This window comes from Phocoena sinus, chromosome 20, assembly GCF_008692025.1.
Source record: "Phocoena sinus isolate mPhoSin1 chromosome 20, mPhoSin1.pri, whole genome shotgun sequence".
Classification (NCBI taxonomy): Eukaryota; Metazoa; Chordata; class Mammalia; order Artiodactyla; family Phocoenidae; genus Phocoena; species Phocoena sinus.
In genome coordinates, this window is record NC_045782.1 from 7,192,025 (window position 1) to 7,211,239 (window position 19,215).

The following is a 19,215-nucleotide window of genomic DNA, read 5'->3' on the forward strand; positions in this document are numbered from 1 at the left end:
AGAAGGCACCTGCAGCCACAGGGTAGTGGGCAGGGGGCGGGCCAGGTCTTGAGAGCCCCGATTGGGGAAATCAATAAACCTCTCATACCGAGGGACTCTGTACACTCCGAGCCATGAAGTACCAGCACCTTCATAAAGTTGAGGAGTGACGGTCGTTACAGAGAATGAAAGTATGCTCAGCGAGTTTAACCAACGTGATCGAACGTACCCTTTTCTTGGCTGGGGAGGCTCTTGGTGCAGGAGGCAGGCCCAGGCAGCTGGGGCCGGGCAGGGCCGGGGGTGGGGCTCCAGGACAGCAGGCTGCCCCTCATGCTACCATCACTGCTCCCAAGCCGGAGGAGCCAGTGATCGGACAAGGAGGAACTGGTGGAACCTGTAGGAGCACAGAGAGGGCAGGCTGGACCCGACTCCGTCCTTCGGGGCCCCCCGGGCACCTCTCACGGCCAGATTCCCATCCCCGAGCCCGGAGCTACAGAACCAGAGTAGAATTACAGAAACGAGCCTGAATCTCTGGAGGAGAACCTATAACTGACGGACAATGAGACCAAGCCTACACACTTAGGGAAAGGCACTCGGGCACAGAAAGGACAGAATGTTGATGAGAACTGAAAGGCTTTTCGTGAAATTACTGGTCGCCAAGTCCAGTTTTCTAAATATGGCATGTTTTTCACTCTCGCCACGTCTACCTTCTGTGAAAAGAAGGCAGACTTTGCATTACGGTGGGTTTAGACCTGCTGAGGCATCTGGTTTTACTTGGCCATTTTCCAACCATCTGGGCGCAGAAGATCTGAGTCATTTTTTTAAAAATGTTCTTTCGCTCCAAAGTAAGGATGGCTAGTTCGCAGAGTGAAATCTGGCACACAAAAAGGTGCGTTTTGACCCTTCTTTTCCATCTCCAGACTTTTCTGGAGCCAAGCAAGTTTGAGGTTGTCTAATAAACGTGTCCCTGGGGTGTGGTTAAGTAGCTATTTCCTGTTAAGGCCCCTCATCCCTTATAACTGCCCTTCCCTTTCTACCAGGACTAATGCAGGGTTCTACTGCACTTTAATTAAGATCTGGCTCAGCATGGGTGGGAGCGGAAATATGGAATCCCATGCTCCCAAGAACCACCTGCCACAGATACAGAATCTTATTCCTTTTCCCGTTCTTTCCCAGTATGTCCCTCCCACGTCCTTGCAAATGGGACACTAGTCTGTAGGGCTCTACACGCTCTGTAGCAGCAAAGCTTCCTCTTTCAGATCCTTGCCGACCTTTCCCGGGCCTCGATGTCTGATAGAGCATCCTCCCCGCTCCCAATCCTCCCCTCTCCTGTAAGGACCAGCAAAACCTACCTCTCATGGAGCTGCTGGCTGACCAGGGAGGGATGCTGTCTCTCTTCTGATAAAACAGGATGTAAGCCCCTCGCGTATTGACCTCATCTTCTAGAAGCGGTTCCACCGTGCTGTCGTCATAACTGTACCACTGGCCATCCAGAGAGTTCCGGCAGTAGGCTGCGAAGGTCCAAACCCCAAGTCCCCATTATTGGAGCCCCCCAAAGCAGGAAGACATTTCCCACGGGCATGGCTGAAAAACGGACGTTTGTAATAGAAAGCCTGGACCATTTTTAGCCAGAAGTGAATGTGGCAGAATCAGCAAGGATAACCAGTTACACACCCAGATGCTCACTGATCCAGTGAGCTGTTACCACACAAGCTGAATCCTTACGTCGTAGAGCCTGTTCAGGCAAAATCTCCAATAAGAGGGAGTCCCGATTTATAACATTTATGGGAGTCCCAGGCAATAAGGCCAATGTCCACCCCCGTTCTTTTGAGGACCTTCAAAATGCATGTCTCTGATTCAATACGCAAGGAAAATATGCAGTTGGGATTATGGTACACTTCTTTCCTACCTAAGAACTGCAGTCAAACATTTAAGAAAATGTTCATAAATAAGATTCTCACCACCTTCTAAACAAGTACGAGAAATAGTCCTCTCCTTTCCCTCCACACCTCAGTAAATGGCTCCATAACTATTCCACAACCATTCCATAACCATAATTCGCAAGTCAGCCAACATCTTTTCCGTAATGGGCCAAACAGACAACGTTTTAGGCTTTGCAGGTCCCCGATGGCCACATACGGTCTCTGCCACGTACTCTTGTTGTTTTGGTTGGGGTTATTTTTGAACCACTTTTTAGAATGTAAAAACCATTTTTAAGTCATGGGCTGTACAAATACGGGTGCCAGACCGGATGTGGCCCACAAGCCACACTTTCCCGGCTCCTGCACCAGCCCAAGGTGGCACGGAGAAGGTCGTCTCTGCTCCTCCTTTTCTCTTCCACCCCACGCTGAGTCCAAAAGCCAGTCTCACTGACCCTCTTTCCAAAATATGTCTTGAATACCCTGTCATCACCCAAGTCCCAGCCAACACCATCTCTCACTTGAGCCCCAGAAACTTCCTCCTAACTGGAATTCCCACTTCCACTCTTGCGCTACCCAATTCTCTGCTCGAGCTAAGACCTCAGTTTGGGAACTAGATTATGTCTTTATTCCTCTGCCTAAAACATTTGAATGGCTTCCCATCACCCTCTGAAAAAAGTGCAAACTCTTGTCCGTGGCCCACAGGGCCTCCGGACCCAGCTCCATCTTAGGTCACTTTCCCCTTCAGCCATAACAGGCTTTCATCAATTCTTAAACACGCAAACTCCGCCTCAGGGCCTTCACGCAGGCTGGTAGCTCTGCCCATGTTTTCCTCCCATTATTCACACAGCTAGTTCCACCTCATCCTTCAGCTCTTGACCTAAAAAGGTAACACCCTCAGGGAGGCCTTATCTGTATCTCAGACACATCAACCAATCACCTTTTCATGATACCAAGTAGGGAAAGTACTAAAGGGACAAGCACCTTTTTATTGTCTGTGTCTGAAATTAGCCCCATGAGGGCAGGACTCCTATCTGTCTTGTTCATCACTGAGACTCCAGCACCTAGCCCAGGGTTTGGCATAGAATGGCACTTCATAAACATTTGTTCAATGAATGAATGAGTGATGATCCTGGATTTTTATACAGTCTGGTGCTTTCCAAATTGCAGGTTCATTAGTACACTAGGAATAGAGCATTTTTCCAAAAAATGAAATATTCTCAAGCATTTTTTCAAAAATGAAATACTTTATATTATTCTAGAAGAGACCAAGGTACACGATTGTGAACAACTGAACGAGCTGCCAAGCTGTCTGTTTCTGTCCTTCCAGCCTTCATTCTCTCCAAGTTCCTCCGAGGGATTAACAATTAAAGGTACCCCACAGAAATAAAAGATACCAAATCTGATAAGTAGGAGTCCCTGTGTTGAATCATAGACGAGGATAAATGGCACTCTCTGGGTTCCAACAGCTACCCTCTGGTATCCGACACGGTCAAAAACTCGGGCTGTAACTTTCTATTCCAACCCCCCACGGAACTCCGCTGGACGCTTGGACCAGACGCCACCACCCCACCCCCGGCAGGTGCCCGGTGTGCGCCGGGTCAGGGGTCAGCTGGTGCCGAGTGCCCGAGCGAGCTCCGCATCCCAGGGGTGCCCCTTCCCCGGGCACCTGGAGGCCCGGGCCGCAGCCACGGGCCGTGAGGCAGGCTCACCTGTGTAATGCCCACCTTGCAAACTGCCGTGGTGGTTGCAGACCGCGTACAGGTCATACAGGAAGTCTGGTGGGTAGCTGGTGGGCAGGCAGGCCGGCTGCTTCCAGGAAGGAGGCCAGGGGCCCGGGGAGGCCTTGGGGCCCGTGCTTCTCTGGGCCACATGGGGAGCCATGTCGAGGCCGGCGAGCGGGAACTTCACCAGCGTGGAGAGCTTGTTTCTCCTTTCGCCCACTTGGCAGAACCGTTTGAGGTGGATGATGAGGATGTCGGGCAGGGTCCACAGGCTCAGCTTCACCACGCCCTGCTGCAGGGCCTGGCAGTGGGGACACCGCCACGCATCGTCCTGGGCCAGCTGGAAGGGAAGCCACCGAGACCGTAAGCCACTCCCCCCCGGGGTCGTGACCCACCCACTGACAGGCCCCGGGCCGGAAGGGGCGTGGACTCCCAGGGCGGGACCTGCTCCTCCTTGGTGTAGAACTGGAAACACTCGTCCAGGGTGCAGCTCTGCTGCTGGTGGGCTTGCTGCTGCCGCCACACGCTGTCCGCGTCCTGGACTCGCTCCTCCTGGATGCTCCCGAACAGGCTGCAGGAGCAGACAGAGGCCACGCGGGGTCTCACCCCTGAGGGGGCCCTACTCCCAGCTAACGGGGTGCAGAGCATCTGCCCGGGAGGCAAAGGCCCCCTTCCCAGGGCTCCCAGGGCACCCACTCGCTTTTACTGGACTTCTCAGTGCCCCCACGGACCCAGAGAGGGACCGAGCCCTTGGCTTACTCATTTTTGTTTCATGTCGTGGTGCAAGGCCTGGCACCTGGTAGGAGATTAATAAACACTCGCCGGACTGAACAGTGTCCTTTCCCGAAGTCGGGCAGATGCACTCGGTGTTAGAGAAGCAGCCACGCTGAGTGATTAAGAGCATGGACTTGAGGCGACAGCCTGGGTTCAAAGCCCGGCTCTGCCAGGCACGGGCTGTGTGACACTGAGCAACCGTTTAACCTCTCTGTGCCTCAGTTTCCACATCTGATGATGTGGATTCGGGTCGGACCTACCGCACAGGAACTGATGCATGAAATAAACTGCATGGATGTAAAGGGCTCGGAGCAGTGGCTGGCACGGGGTGAGTGGGTAAGTGTCACCTCACCATTTCCAACTGTGACTGTTACCACCACTCACACCACCCACAGCCATCGTTATTATTACTCCTGTCGCTGTTGTTTATATACAGACAATTGCCATTGGGGCTTCTCTGAGGAATGGGCCACACGGCATCCGGGGGGCATCATACACCCCACTGTCGCATCAGGGGAACTGGCGAAGTAAGGTCCGTTTGCACGGACAGGCCCTGTCTCCTCTGCTGGAGCTGGGCTCTGCTGGACTCACTGCTCCTTGGTGCCACTGTCCCACTCCACGGCCAGTTTGATGTGCGGGGGGCCTCCCGGCCTCCTGAGGTGCAGAGCCCTGATGAGAGAACAGGGAGCCCATCAAAGGCGTGGAGCCTGCTTCCCACTCTCTCCTCCACCCCCAGGACTGATGTTCCCAACAGAAATGTCCAAAGCTGCATGGAAACTGAGGTCGGGGGTCTGGGGAGGTGCTGTCTGCAGAAGACTTGGTCCTCAATCCACCCCTGAAGGCTCTGTCCCAGCTCCCCTGGGAGCTGGTGAGCTCTGAGGATTTGGTGGCTGCAAGGCCACGACTCAGCCCTCCCACTGCAGCCCCAGCCATCTTCTCAGTGTCGAGGAGGCCGTTCTGCTTGAACGTCCTCAGCAAATACCCAGTTCTGATGATGCCTCAAATGAGCTGCTAGGTTTTCCTCCACTGCACAGTAAAAGGAGTACCTTCCAGTCCACCTCCATGACCTAAAAGGTCTTCCCCTCCCAGACCCTCCCATACCCAGAAAATCTCAGTGTGAATCAACCCATCACTCTTTCCAGCTCCTTGGGCTCAGCCCATTTCAGAAGAGGTTGTCTGGCCTTAATGGGGAAGAGACAGGACAAGGAGATAGTGGAAGATGTGAAATCAACAAGACACATATGGGGACTTCCCTGGCGGTCCAGTGGTTAGGGCTCCATGCTTCCACTGCATGGGGCATGGGTTCGATCCCTGGTCAGGGAACTAAGATCCTGCAAGCCACACGGCGTGGCCAAAAAAAAAAAAAGAAAACCAAGACGCATATATACGAGTGACAGACAGGAGGGTCTGCACCTAAAAGAAGGTTTTGAATGTACTGCAAGAAAAAAAGTAGAGATGTCACATGCATCCCTAACTGTCACCAAGATGATTCAAAAACAGGTTTTGAGCTCACAGAAGTACACAGTCCTTAACCAGCCGCGTGAATGTACATAAATTCACTAATCATTGGGAACCTCAGTGTCTCCCCATCTCTGAAGTGGCCGTCAGTCCCGCTCTAGACATGAGGGTTGAAAGCACAGAATGTGTATAAGGACCTAACCCAGGCGCTGGTGCTGAAGACCAAAGGCAGCTAAGATTGTCATCAGTCTTATTGATACACAGCCTTGAAGGAGTCTAGTCAGGTAGGAACGTATGCATTCTCTTACCACGTCTGGAACATCCCCTTACCTGTCAACTGTCCAGTGATAGAGGGGCTGGCTGTCCTTTGGGGACAAGTAACTGCAGGCCAGGGACAGCCCCACAACCCGGATGGAGAAAAGTGACCCCAGGTTCTGCCAGGCCGAGAACAGGAAGCAGGTCATCCCACATGTTGGTGTGAATCAGACGGTTAAGTGCAAAGAAGTTACTCAAAAAATGTAACCTTTTGCTTATAGCGTATTTTGAATATGCCCTTAATAATTATTCCAAATCCAGAGATATAAAGGCTGCAGTTTTTTTAGAAGATACACCCTATACCTTTTAACATAGTGATCTAATACCGTGTAACACATTAAATTCTCCAAAACAACGAACACAGTGATTTAAGATAACACAGGTTTAATTGGAGCAAATGTTGGCAGTTAATGGGGAATTAAACCAATTCCGTTCATTAATTATTAACAGCTAATTTACTTTATTAAGATGATTATTATTGTCACCAGATTACCAAAATAAGGCAATTATCTAAAAGCAAGTTAGTGTACATTTTACGTCTCAAATGCTAAATAAGTATTTATACATGTCGAAATAAGCTGCATAAAAGAAATACCACCTATGTTGTTATTCTAAGATGGACATTTTTTTCATATTTTAACTTCTCTGAAATTGAAGTGAGCCTTAAACAGCCTTATTCACAATAGTCAACAGGTAGAAGCAACCCAAGTATCCATCAACAGATGGATGGATAAACAAAATGTGGTATATAGGCACAATGGAATATTACTCAACCTTCAAAAGGAAGAAAATTCAGATGCATGATACAACAGTAGTAGTATCATGATTCTGTTTATATGAGGTCCCTAGAGTAGCCAAATTCATAGAGACAGAAAGTAGAATGGAGGTTCTCACAGGCTAGGGGTTGGGGCAACGGGGAGTTGTTATTTAATGGGGATAATTTTTGTGGGTACGGTGAAAAATCTGGGGAGCATAGTGGTGATGGTTATGCAGCATGGTGAATATAATTACTGTACATTTGTGAACGGTTACAATACACATTACATACATTTTACCACAATGTCTAAAAAAAAAAAAAAATCAGTGGTCTCTTCAAGCAATGGAAATACAGTTCTTAAAATTGTCACTGATGACCTTGGCCACTACTAGAAAAAAAATGAAATGTTCTTACAAAGTCTGGCAAAGATAAGTGGCAGAAATCTCTACTTCAAAAACACTGATGAGGGCTTCCCTGATGGCGCAGTGGTTGAGAGTCCGCCTGCCGATGCAGGGGACACGGGTTCGTGCCCCGGTCCGGGAAGATCCCACATGCCGCGGAGCGGCTGGGCCCGTGAGCCATGGCCGCTGAGCCTGCGTGTCCGGAGCCTGTGCCCCGCAACGGGAGAGGCCACAACAGTGAGAGGCCCGCGTACCGCAAAAAACAAACAAACAAACAAAAAAACACTGATGAGATGTAGGTTGAATTCAGGCAGGAGAAGAGAAGGAAAACATTATAATTCAAAGAAACAGGAACAGGGCAAAGACCGTGTGACCCAAAACATAGTCAGGGAGCTGTGAGCCGACTCCTGGGCTGTGGCAGCTGATGGGGGGAGGGGCAATAAGTGTGACATTTGGGGAGTGTGGACGCCTCACCGGACTATACCTACACTCTAGCTGACCTGCCGTTTCAACAAACACAAAACTGATGGCTGGAAGCAAGCTGACTTCAGGGGCTTGGATTCAGGGCTGGCCATGCGAGGGTGTACTTCCCAAGGAGAAGTTAGTTAAACCTGGGGGGGAAAGCTCTTTTTCCTGGCACCCCTAATGGAGCCTTGCTGTTTGCATGGCAACATAATAAGGCACCTACACTGCAGAGAAACAGCTCGCCCTGCCTGCCCACGAAGAAAATTTACAAAGGAACCAGAAAAATTCCTAGGCAATGATCAATCTCTTTTCTTCATAATTCATATAAATTAATCCCATCCAGCAAATGGGTCATTTTTGTAAGAGACATTTTCCTGTCCTTCATTCTTGGCTAGGGAAATTCACTTTGGAACCTTCAGTGTATGTTCACTGCTTTTAATCTCTTTGGTTCAATGTTGAGAAGGCTGACAGGATTCTTTCCAAATTATTACCAATTCTTTTCAAATTCTTTTCAAACTCTTCAAAATAGAAAAGCCTTGGGAATTCCCTGGTGGTCAGGTGGTTAGGCCTCGGCGCTTTCACTGCTGGGGCCAGGGTTCGATCCCTGGTCGGGGAACTAAGGTGCCGTAAGCCACGCAGAGCGGCCAAAACAACAGCAAAACCCAAAATATAAAAGCCTGTGGGTTAGATGGGTGAGCTAGCCCGGGAGCCTCACAACCACTTAGAACACATTATTCTTACATAAAGCCATGGGCATCCACACATTTGTCAATGTATCTATGGACAAGCGTCCGTAGCTGAGTTGGAGGTTGCTTGTATTCGAATTTTGCAGGTCCCACTGACTGCTTCATCGGTCTCTAAAATTGAAATGACCGGAGAGATGCAGAGGCAAGAGCACATGGGAGACCAGGGGGAGAATAAGAACAGCTGAGTTCAACGTTTGCATGAAAGCCGTTTCATCCACTCTCGACAGCCAGGAGCACAGGGTTTGGGGAAAGCTAAAGCTATTACTAGATATTCTGACCTACTTAGGGAGAAGTTCGAGTTTCTAATTTGGGCACCACGGCAGATCTGCTGGGCAGTTCACGAAGCAAAAATCCTTTGGAGATAAAGATTTGGTGCAAATGTAGAAAAGGTCTTAAACAAACTGGTATTTCGTGTAAATCCCGAATCAGATGTACGGTTTTCCCTAAGCAAGAAGGAACATGAATTATGAAGAACTATGCAGAAATCCCTCTGAAATGTTTGGTACATCCCCCAAATGAAAAGTTCTTACTTAGAGAGTAGTTGGGGGAAAACAAAAATTCTGAGGCTACTGACATGTCCCTAAACATGTTAATGTCTTCTATGCCAAGCAGCCCTCAGAACAGGTTCTGATACTATCGGGGCTGAAAGGAATGGTTTTAGAATTTGTTGTTTTTATTTGGAAACTACCAGTCTGAGAATAAATAAATGAGCAAGGCAAAAAGGTGTTTCCCGGGCTTCCCTGGTGGCGCAGTGGTTAAGAGTCCGCCTGCCGATGCAAGGGACACGGGTTCATGCCCCGGTCTGGGAAGATCCCACATGCCGCGGAGCGGCTGGGCCCACGAGCCATGGCCGCTGAGCCTGCGCGTCCAGAGCCTGTGCTCCGCAACGGGAGAGGCCACAACAGTGAGAGGCCCGCATACCGCAAAAAAAAAAAGGTGTTTCCCCTTGAGTTTTTAACCTGTTTTTCGAAAACTGGACAAAACTGTTTTAGTACCTAGGTTTTCATATTTGGACATAAACATCGATTTTAATTTTCCACAGAAGTTATACCTCAAGTCCCTTGAAATTTTTGATCCAAATGTATAAGTTATAGTTTATTACAATAAGCTCCCCTCCAAGAAGAACTATGGGAAGCCATAAATATACAAAACTGAGATGAATGATGTAAATCCCACTCTTTCTTCCAATGATGTTTTGAAAGATTTAGCGAGCAAAAGCTCCATCCATGAAAGGTATTTTGTAATGCCACAAAAAGAGAAACAGCACGGACCATAAAACGGTTATTTTCTCGCATATAAATCAAAGTTGTTGGATACGACAGTGTGAACACTGTCACTGACAGCAAATGTTTGTCTCTCCTGAGCTACCACTAGATTCCTACATCCCTCTCTCCACCCCCCACCCCCTGACAACACACACACACTGACCTGTACGGAAGCCTCGCTCTTCATGAGATAGCGGACCTTGCTGAGAATGCACTGATGGAGCTGGACCCATGAGATGGCTCTGTCTTCCCTAATCAGGAAAGGTGGCCCAAACCTGGAAATCCAAGGAAATGAGGTTATTTCGGCAAAAGAAAAACCAACAGTACCCAACAGTCAAGAGCATTGGCTCTACTCACTGGCTTCTCGCAACTGGATAAGAGTTGAGCACAAAACACAATACAAAATTGCCCATCTGAGACCCTCGTTATGAATGGAGACATGGCAGTGTAAAGAGGTAGCTGGGAAACCCTCTTCCCCAGAGAAAGAGCACAGGACCCAGAGGAAAGCCAGGCAGAGATAAGCCCAGTGGACACATCGATGGCTTTGTGTATCAGGAATATTCTCACAACTGGGAATGTTTTCCGTATCCCGATCCGATGAGCACGCAGCAGTGAGCCTGTGGTGCCCAGACTGCCTGCTGTCAATTCCAGCTCTGCCCTGGGTACCTCTGGACAAATCACCGACCTTTGACTGCTCTCTGGCCCCACCCACAAGGCTGCGTGAAGATCCAATGGGGTAAGAATGTGCTACTGTCGAATTAACTTTGCGAAAGTTCAGTACGAGCTGGTGCACTGGATGGGCAAGGGCACCGGGCGTCAATTGTTGAATAGACAGATGGGTTTATTTACCTTATCCTCTATTACTAGGCATTTGGGTCGTTTCCAGCTTTTTATTTAAGCAATGCTTGCTCGTGGCAGGAACTATACACGTTCTTTTGCCTACGCCTTTGGGTGCACATGACTAATTGTTTCTTTGGGATAAAGTTCCAGAAGTGGAAATAAGACCAAAGCTATTTATTTCCAACCTGCCCTCCAGAAAAGCCACACCAATTTACCCGTGAAGCATGTGAAAGCCCCTTTCTCTTGACACTTGCCCAGAATGAGTATTATCAAGTTTTTCACGTTTTTTAATAGTCTGAAAGGTTAAGTATGGCATCTTGCTATTGCCATCAGAATTTCTTCTACTACTAACGAAGCTGAATATTTTAACCTATGCCTGCATTTCTTCTGTGAATTAATGTTCATCTCTGTGGCTCATTTTACTAAAAGAATACTATTTCTGTCCCTAATCTGAGAGCTAGGTTTTATATGACGGATATGCATCCTTCAGCTGTCACATGATGTAAATACTTTTCTTCGTTTGTGCTTTGCCTTTCAAATGTGCTCTTAGCTTAGCATTTTAAATGTATTGAAAACATTAGACTTTTCCTTGATAGCCTCCTGCCTTAGGTGTTAAAACAGCCCCCAACGCAAAGATATAAATATTCCCCTATATTACCTTCAAGTTCTTTTATGGTTTCCTTTTCTGTAATTACCTCTCCAATCAATATATACATGAGAATTTATGGCGGGAGTAAAAAAATTGATTATTTAAAATAAAAAGAAAGCCAAGTATCAGTTAGCCCAGGCTTAGTATTAAGTAATTCATTCACTCCTTACTAATATGAAATACACCATTTTTATCATCTAACAGATACTGAAGTACACTTGACCTGTTCTCAATGACCTGTGTCATTGATTTAAGTGTATACACTTCCGCCTGTATCACAATATTTTAATAATTAAAACTTTATTCTGTTTCACTAGAAAAATCCCTCTTCCTTCTTTCTCCTGCCCCCAATATTTTCTGGCTACTCTTACGAGTTTGTTCTTCCAGATAAATTTTACAAACATTTTATCCATCTAAAATTTTTTCATTGGAGTAATATCTTTTAAACATTTTATTTGCATTCTGTAAGAAAGCTATCTGGTTTTGTACATTTGCTATGCAACCAGTCACTTTCCTGAACTCTTTCATTAGTTCTAATTACTTTCAAGTTCTTGGTTTTCTGGATAGAAAATAATATAATTTGCAAGTAGTGGTCATTTCACCTCCTCTTTCCAATAGCCAGTTTCTTTTTCCCTTGTCTTACTGCACTGCCTAGGCCTTACAGCACAGTATAAAATAACGGTGAGAGCAAAAATCATTGTTCCTAAAACCAACAGGGAAACCTCCGACGCTCAGTTGTTAAGGACAGTGTTAGCCATCTGCTGAAGGCAGTCATTTCTGATCCTCTTGATCAGGAAGTACCTTACTCCCTACTCCTTGTTGATCAACTTTGAGAATGGATATTTATTTTTTTTCAAATTAGAATTATTCTAGCGCAAATTCCAAGTACACGTTGACACAACCCAGACATCATGTAAAAGAAGGATGAAGTTAAACATACCTGCTGGCCTGCTGGCCTGAGCCCACCAAATTACAGAAGAGGATTAGCACCGTGGTCTCGCTGTGGACGGGCAGGGATAATCGCTGACCCTCGCAGACTGCCAAGCATGGGGAGATGGGTAGACCAGATGGACGAGCTGAAGGGCGAGAATTACATTTGTGTTCTTAAAGGAGCTGCTGCGCTGCGTCAGAACCCTGGCTTCTAGCCCCTCTTCTCTTTGATCATCCATTAACCGCCCTTGGGAGACGCTGGAGGGCTTCAGGGGAAGTGATATTAAGGTTCATGGCACTTGCTCCATCGGGCACCGGGCATAAGATGACATATGTGGTAGTGAATTTGCTGTCAGCCAATTTTAAAGTATAGGCGGGGATTTTAATTAATACTTTTCAAAGCCAATCTGAAAAAGACACCAAAATGATTTTGGTTGCTTGTATGCTTTGATCAGAGAGCTGTAGAGTATCCGCTCTCTTAGAACGCCAACGTAAGGGGTACAGAGAGAAGGTAAGAATCTTTATTGTTGAGGAAGTAGAGGAACTGAACCATCCTCAATTTCCAATCAGCTCTGAAATTTTACTTTTAAGGCACAGATGTGTCCTGTGATTGAATCTGAAATGAGGGCTATTTCACTGAGTTATCACATAATCAGGGCCTGTCAATGTCCTGTTCCAGGCCCAGAGTCTCTCTGTTGACTCAGAGCAACTGCAGACACTCGGTTCCCACAGCCTGCCTGCCACCTAGGCTGGCCGAGGATATGGTCCAGGACACAGGATTCATCTGGGGTATGTGTGTAACAGTGGCACAAGGTCCTCTAAATATGAGCCTTACTGACTGGCTTATTGGACCAAAATGGATACTGACCTACAACGAAAGGCTGTCAGAAACTGACCATCTTTGCCTATCCAAAGTGTAGGAAAAGTTAACAGAGGGAAGCGGGACTGTTAACAAAAAGTCATTTAATAATCTCTTTGGCCATCTATGCTCCAGTTTGTAACAGTTTTACTTCAAGCACTGACCTTGAACCATAAGAGTCCTGAAGACAAAGATTACCCCAGCACCTATTCTGAACAGTGGTTCTCAGAATGTGGTCCCAGGACCAGCAGCGTCAGCATCACCTGGGAACTTGCCAGACATGTAATTTCTCAGGCCCCACCCCTGGCCTACGGAGTCAAAAACACTGTGGGCAGGGCTCAGAAATCTGTTTAAACAAGACCTCCAGGTGACTCTGATACTAAGATTTCAAGAACCCCCTGTCTTAGTTGATTAACTTTTTTAATCAACCATCTGTACAACAAATATCGGAGAAGGTAAGCCTGATATTTCCAAGCACTAAAATTAAGTGTCTTTTGCCTTAGCACCCAATGAGTATCCTCTCAAACCTGTAACTCATAACATCCAAATAACATTACGCAAAGCACTCTTGTACCTGAGAGCATCTCCTGGCCAGGTGACGGAGGGGCTTGGAAGGCATACACATTATCTCCCTCTGCAATAGTATTCAAGTCCTCTTCATCAAAGAAAGACCGCTGGAGTCCACTGGGATGAAGTTCAACCAAGATCACCTGGAATGAGGAGGATCACTTTCCCTCTAGTTTCTCAAAGGGAACTTAACAAACACATCATGCCTTTATTTATTTATTTATAAGTCTTTTTTTTAAAAATATTTATTTATTTATTTTTGGCTACACTGGGTCTTCGTTGCTGCGCGCAGGCTTTCTCTAGTTGTGGCAAGCGGGGGCTACTCTTCGTTGCGGTGCGCGGGCTTCTCGTGGCGGTGGCTTCTCTTGTCGTGGAGCACAGGCTCTAGGCACGCGGGCTTCAGTAGGTGTGGCTCACAGGCTCTAGAGCGCATGCTCAGTAGTTGTGGCGCAGGGGCTTAATTGCTCCGCGGCATGTGGGATCTTCCCGGACCAGGGCTCGAACCCGTGTCCCCTGCACTGGCAGGCGGATTCTTAACCACTGTGCCACCAGGGAAGTCCCCTGTAAGTCTTTTTTTTTTTTTTTTTTAAGTTATTTTTGGCTGTGTTGGGTCTTCGTTGCTGTGCGTGGGCTTTCTCTAGTTGCGGCGAGCGGGGGCTACTCTTTGTTGTGATGCGCGGGCTTCTCATTGTGGTGGATTCTCTTATTGCAGAGCATGGGCTCTAGGCACACGGGCTTCAGTAGTTGTGGCACGCAGGCTCAGCAGTTGTGGCTCGGGGGTTTTGAAGCACAGGCTCAGTAGTTGTGGCACCCGGGCTTAGCTGCTCCGTGGCATGTGGGATCTTCCTGGACCAGGGCTCAAACCCATGTCCCCTGCATTGGCAGGCGGATTCTTAACCACTGCACCACCAGGGAAGTCCCCATCATGCCTTTTAAATTCCTGACAGTCCTTTTACTCTCTTAAAGTATCAAACTCTACCTCTCTTAGACTTCTCCCCTTTTGATCTTTTATTACTGCTATTTTTTCCCCCAAGACTCTCTCACCCACTGTCCTACTCTCTCCCTCACTATAGATTCCCATATAGCACTTTGGGTTTACAAAGCAAGATACACACATTTTTTTTCCCCAGTTGAGATCCTCATTAAAATGGTGAGAGAGATCAGAGGGATTGACTGGGTGGGGGCAGGAAGGAGTCCACTGGGGTGATGGAAAGCCTCAATAATCATGGTGGTTACACGTATGTACACGCATGCAAAAATTCAAGTTATAACCCTAAGACATGGACACTTTCTTGTACCTATGTTATTCCTTAACAAAAAGGTTAAAAATACCTTTAATTAGAAAACAATCCCACGAGGTCACCAGGGAAGTGTTAAATTTCCATTTTACAGTTAAAGAAACAGATGACCAATTACTTTGTCCAAGGTCAGAAAACTAGAAGGGACTGAATCACAACTAGAACCCCACTGCGAGCCCTTCTCATCATACTGCATTGCTTTTCACCACCATCACTTCTACCCTGTCCTTTCATGGGGGTCCCTGTTAGGAGTCTGCCCTCCAAAGTCAAGTGAATCCAAACTCTTTACCAAGATGCTAAAAAAAAAAAAAAAAAAAAAAAATGGAGCACGTCCATCCCACTCTCTTCCAAATTGCCTCTCTCATATATACACAAGTTCCTTCAGTAGTTCCTTATATTTCATTTATTGTCCCTTCAGTCTCCTGGCTTATATTCTCGGGAGTGAAAGTATAGAATAGTGGTTGTGAAATCAAACCATCTGCGTTTGATTTCAAATCCTGGCCCAGCCACTTACCAGCTGTGTGACCTTGGGTAAGTCACTCGACTTCTCGGTGCTTGCTGCTCAAATGAGGATAATTGTAATATCTACCTCACAGGATGGTGGTGAGGAGTAAATTAGCTATAAAGTTCATAGAATGGTACTCGGCACTTAGTAAGCCCTACTGAGAGTCAGCTATTGTTGAAATGATGATGATTGACTGTAATCATCATCACCTTCTTGGAAGACAAAGGTGGTATCCTTTTCTGGTTATTTTGTGAAAATGCAGGAAGAGGTCAAGGCCCCGTCAGCACAGACACCAGGGACTATTAATCAAACAGAAACTCAGGAGTCACTCAGGAATCACCGCGAGCCAGAAATTAACCTAAACACCCTAGACAGCCGGCCCAGTTAGCATCCATCAATCCCATCACCAGGCCCCATCACACCTCATCCACAGGGATGCCACCTTCCTCTGCAACCATCTTCCTCAGGGCTGCCACCGTGCTGAGGATTGGCACGGCCAGGCCAACCCGCAGGGACCGCTGGCTCTTAGAGGGGAAGACCAAGGTGACGCTCAAGAATCTGGAAAATAGGAAGGAGGCCACATCCTTAAAGGACTGACATGGATTGTTGCCGCCATCACTGATAATGGATCAAGTTCAGCACTTAGGCAAAATCTCTGCTTCCTGGTCGGGTCATTGCCCTTTAAGTATGCTGCCACCAGGTGGCAGTGGAGAGCCAAATCTCCAAGGGTCTCAGCTGAGTGTACTTTTCCAGCAAGTTAAAAATAAAAGATATTTGATTAGGAATCACAATACAGACCTTCCTCAACTTATGATGGGATTACATCCCGACAAACCCATTCATTGTAAATTGAAAACATCTTAAATCGAAAATACATTTAATAAAACTAAACTACCCGACAGCACAGCTTAGCCCCGCCTACCTTGAACGTGCTCAGAACGCTTACATTAGCCTACAGTTGGGCCAAGTCATCTAACACAAAGCTTCCGTGCTAATAAGGCGTTGAATCGCTCATGTAATTTATTGAATACTATATGGAAAGTGAAAAACAGTGATTTTAAGTGTATCGGCTGTTTACCCTCGTGATCACCAGGCTGGACTGGGAGCTGTGGTGCTCCCCTGCCCAGCCTCACAAGAGAGGACCACACCTCATACCGCTCATCTGGGAAAAGATCAAAATTCAAAACGTGAAGCACCGTCTCTACTGAATGCACATCACTTTCGTACCATTGTAAAGTCAAAATATTGTATACCAAACCATCGTAAGTCAGGGACCATCTGTACCGATCTATATAGTCTCCAGGTTCTGCTCGTTAAATAGATAATCTTAAGCAAAAAGAAACTTCAAAGTCTGAGAAGTAGAGCAGTCAAGCTTCTTCCAGGACAACTCAACACTGTTGATGAGGCTCTCCTTTCCTCCTGAAGTTCTCCCTCGGTGATTGGATACAGCCCTTCTGTCCCCCAACCTCTCTGGACTCTCTCTGGTTCTACTTCCTACTACCCCCAGCAGCACACCAGGGCTCACCCCTCCAGCTCCTGTTTCCCCTGCTCTATACTGCAGTAATTATCTAATTCATACAACTAGTTAGCCGAACTGGGACTCGAACCCAGGCAGTCTGGCCCCAGTCAGTGGTCCTAACCACTGTGCGATGCTGCATCAGGCCAGGTGTCACAGCTCGTATCTGTCAGTAGCCATCATCTGATGATAGGATAAGCCAGTGTTACATTTGTGGCATAGACAGTCAGCAGCACAGGAATTCAGAGCAGAAAGGGGGATTAAGTTGCCAGGAAAGGCTTTACAAAGCCATCATGTCTTCACTGCATCCTAAAGATGGAGGATGCCAACAGACAGAGGGCAAGAAAAATGGTTTTTACGAAGGTGAGGAACCCAGGGAAGAAATGCCAGCTTCCACGACAGTGAAGGCGCCCCATATAGTTCGCGAAAATTCCATGAGACTGACACGGGCCATCGCCTTAACAGTCACTGCCAAGCCCTGGACTTCTGGGATGCTTGCACTATGTGCTTCTTACTTTTGCAGTGACCACACCTCCTACCTAACCCTGCCTCGTCTTTTCTTTTTTTTCCTCATATCTCCCAACAACCCTTTTCCTTTTTCCTTGCTCCTTAAATAAACCTTTTCCTACACCTTCACTAAGAGGAAAAAGGATTTGGAAATAAAGCAGGGGAAAGCAGAGGGTGACAGATTTTCTCCAGTTCGCCCCTGTCTGATTGAGTAGTACCAACTGGCTGGTGCCGGCTTCTGAATGGGCTAAAGACGTAAGCCTGGCAACAGGGCTGATAAACAAAAGCATGTTTATAATTCCTTCTTCGGCTAAAGAAGGGACTCTGTAACCTTTCACGTTAATTGTCCCATTCAATCCTTGAATGTCCCCAAGCTGCAAAGCTTGGCTGAGAAGCAAAGGAGAAAATGCAGCTGCAAGCCCAAAAGATTCCCAAGGATGGAAGTCAAGTTCACGGGCACGATGCTCACGTACCTCGTCTGTCGCAAGGGGATAGGCAGCGACACACACAGGAAAGGATCGAAGGTGTTGCTCTGTTTCAGGCAGTGGGGACAGGTCAAGGAAGATCTGTGAGGGTAGAGGATACACATGAAAGTTTAATCACACTGAACGGTTTGGCGGTTCCTCAAAAAGTTAATTAGAGAGCCACCACTGCAATTCCACTCCGAGATCTGTACCACAAAGAACTGAAAACAGGTATTCAAACCCTTGTACACAGAGGTTCACGGCGGCATTATGCACAATAGTCAAAGGGTGGATACAACTCAAGTGTCCGTCAATGGGTAAACGGGTAAACAAAATGTGTTACAGACACGTAATGATTATTATTCAGCCACGAGGTCCTGACACTTGTTACGTGAATGAACCTCGAAAACGTCATGTGAGTAGAAGAAGCCAGGCACCAAAGCCCACACATTTATGATTCCAATTATGTGAAAAATCCAGAGTGGGTAAAGCCATAGGGACGGAAAGCAGATTGGCGGTTGCCAGGTGCTGAGAAGAGGGAGGCCTGGGGAGTGACGGCTTCACGGGTACCAGGTTTTCTTCTGGGGGTGACGAAAATGGTTAGGAACCAGAAAAAACTGGTGGTTGCACACCATGGTGGGTGTACATTCCGCTGAATTCCACACTTAAAAGGGTTAATTTCGTGTTATGGGACTCATCTCAATTTCTTAAAAAGGATAAAGTTTAGTCACATGTATGAGTGCACTGAGTATGGGAAGGGATGCTGTAACCCCTCCAAATAGAAAGATACTGTGACAGCTTTCAAGCTCAAAGGTCTCAGCCTCACTGGGCCCCAGAATCACATAGGATGCTTTTTTCTCAAATGCAGAGGTCCAGGCCCCACTCCCTGAGATTCTGTTTCAAGGGAAGCAGGGAGAGAGAGGCACAGTCATCAGAATTTTAAAAGCTCCCCAGGTGACTCTAGTGTTCAACCGGGCGGAGAACCACTGATGCAATCCACCCGCCTCATTGTACGGCTAAAGGAAACAAAGTTCAGGAAATAGCAGCTAGTAGTAACAGCTAACGGTGAAATAATTTACTAAAAACTGGGCGTTGTGCATGCATTAACCCGTGTGCTAGCCATAATAACCAGGATGATCCCCACTTTATAGAAGAAAAAAACTGAAACAGAGAGGTTAAGTCACTTGCCCAAGGACACACAGCTCTTAAGTGGCAGAGCTGGCTCAGGTTCCAGAGCCCATGCCCATCATCATGTCGTGAGTACAAGCAGATCCACA

The 19,215-nt window shown here is 47.2% G+C and overlaps 1 protein-coding gene across 2 annotated transcripts in view; it reads right to left on the bottom strand.

The window, feature by feature from the left end:
- USP43 (ubiquitin specific peptidase 43) overlaps nucleotides 1-19,215 on the bottom strand; it is a 61,617-nt gene that overhangs the window by 16,116 nt on the left and 26,286 nt on the right. Inside the window, exons 4-14 of one of the 2 annotated variants that reach the window (XM_032616837.1) lie at nucleotides 17,948-18,040; nucleotides 15,874-16,009; nucleotides 13,656-13,791; nucleotides 12,233-12,368; nucleotides 9,967-10,078; nucleotides 6,185-6,288; nucleotides 4,988-5,065; nucleotides 4,067-4,193; nucleotides 3,626-3,962; nucleotides 1,332-1,490; nucleotides 209-373 (exon numbers count right to left, since the gene is read on the bottom strand). In XM_032616837.1, the coding sequence (XP_032472728.1) occupies nucleotides 209-373; nucleotides 1,332-1,490; nucleotides 3,626-3,962; nucleotides 4,067-4,193; nucleotides 4,988-5,065; nucleotides 6,185-6,288; nucleotides 9,967-10,078; nucleotides 12,233-12,368; nucleotides 13,656-13,791; nucleotides 15,874-16,009; nucleotides 17,948-18,040 (1,583 nt within the window). Of the gene's footprint in view, nucleotides 1-208; nucleotides 374-1,331; nucleotides 1,491-3,610; nucleotides 3,963-4,066; nucleotides 4,194-4,987; nucleotides 5,066-6,184; nucleotides 6,289-9,966; nucleotides 10,079-12,232; nucleotides 12,369-13,655; nucleotides 13,792-15,873; nucleotides 16,010-17,947; nucleotides 18,041-19,215 lie in introns of both variants that reach the window. The other variant, XM_032616836.1, reaches the window with a different exon arrangement.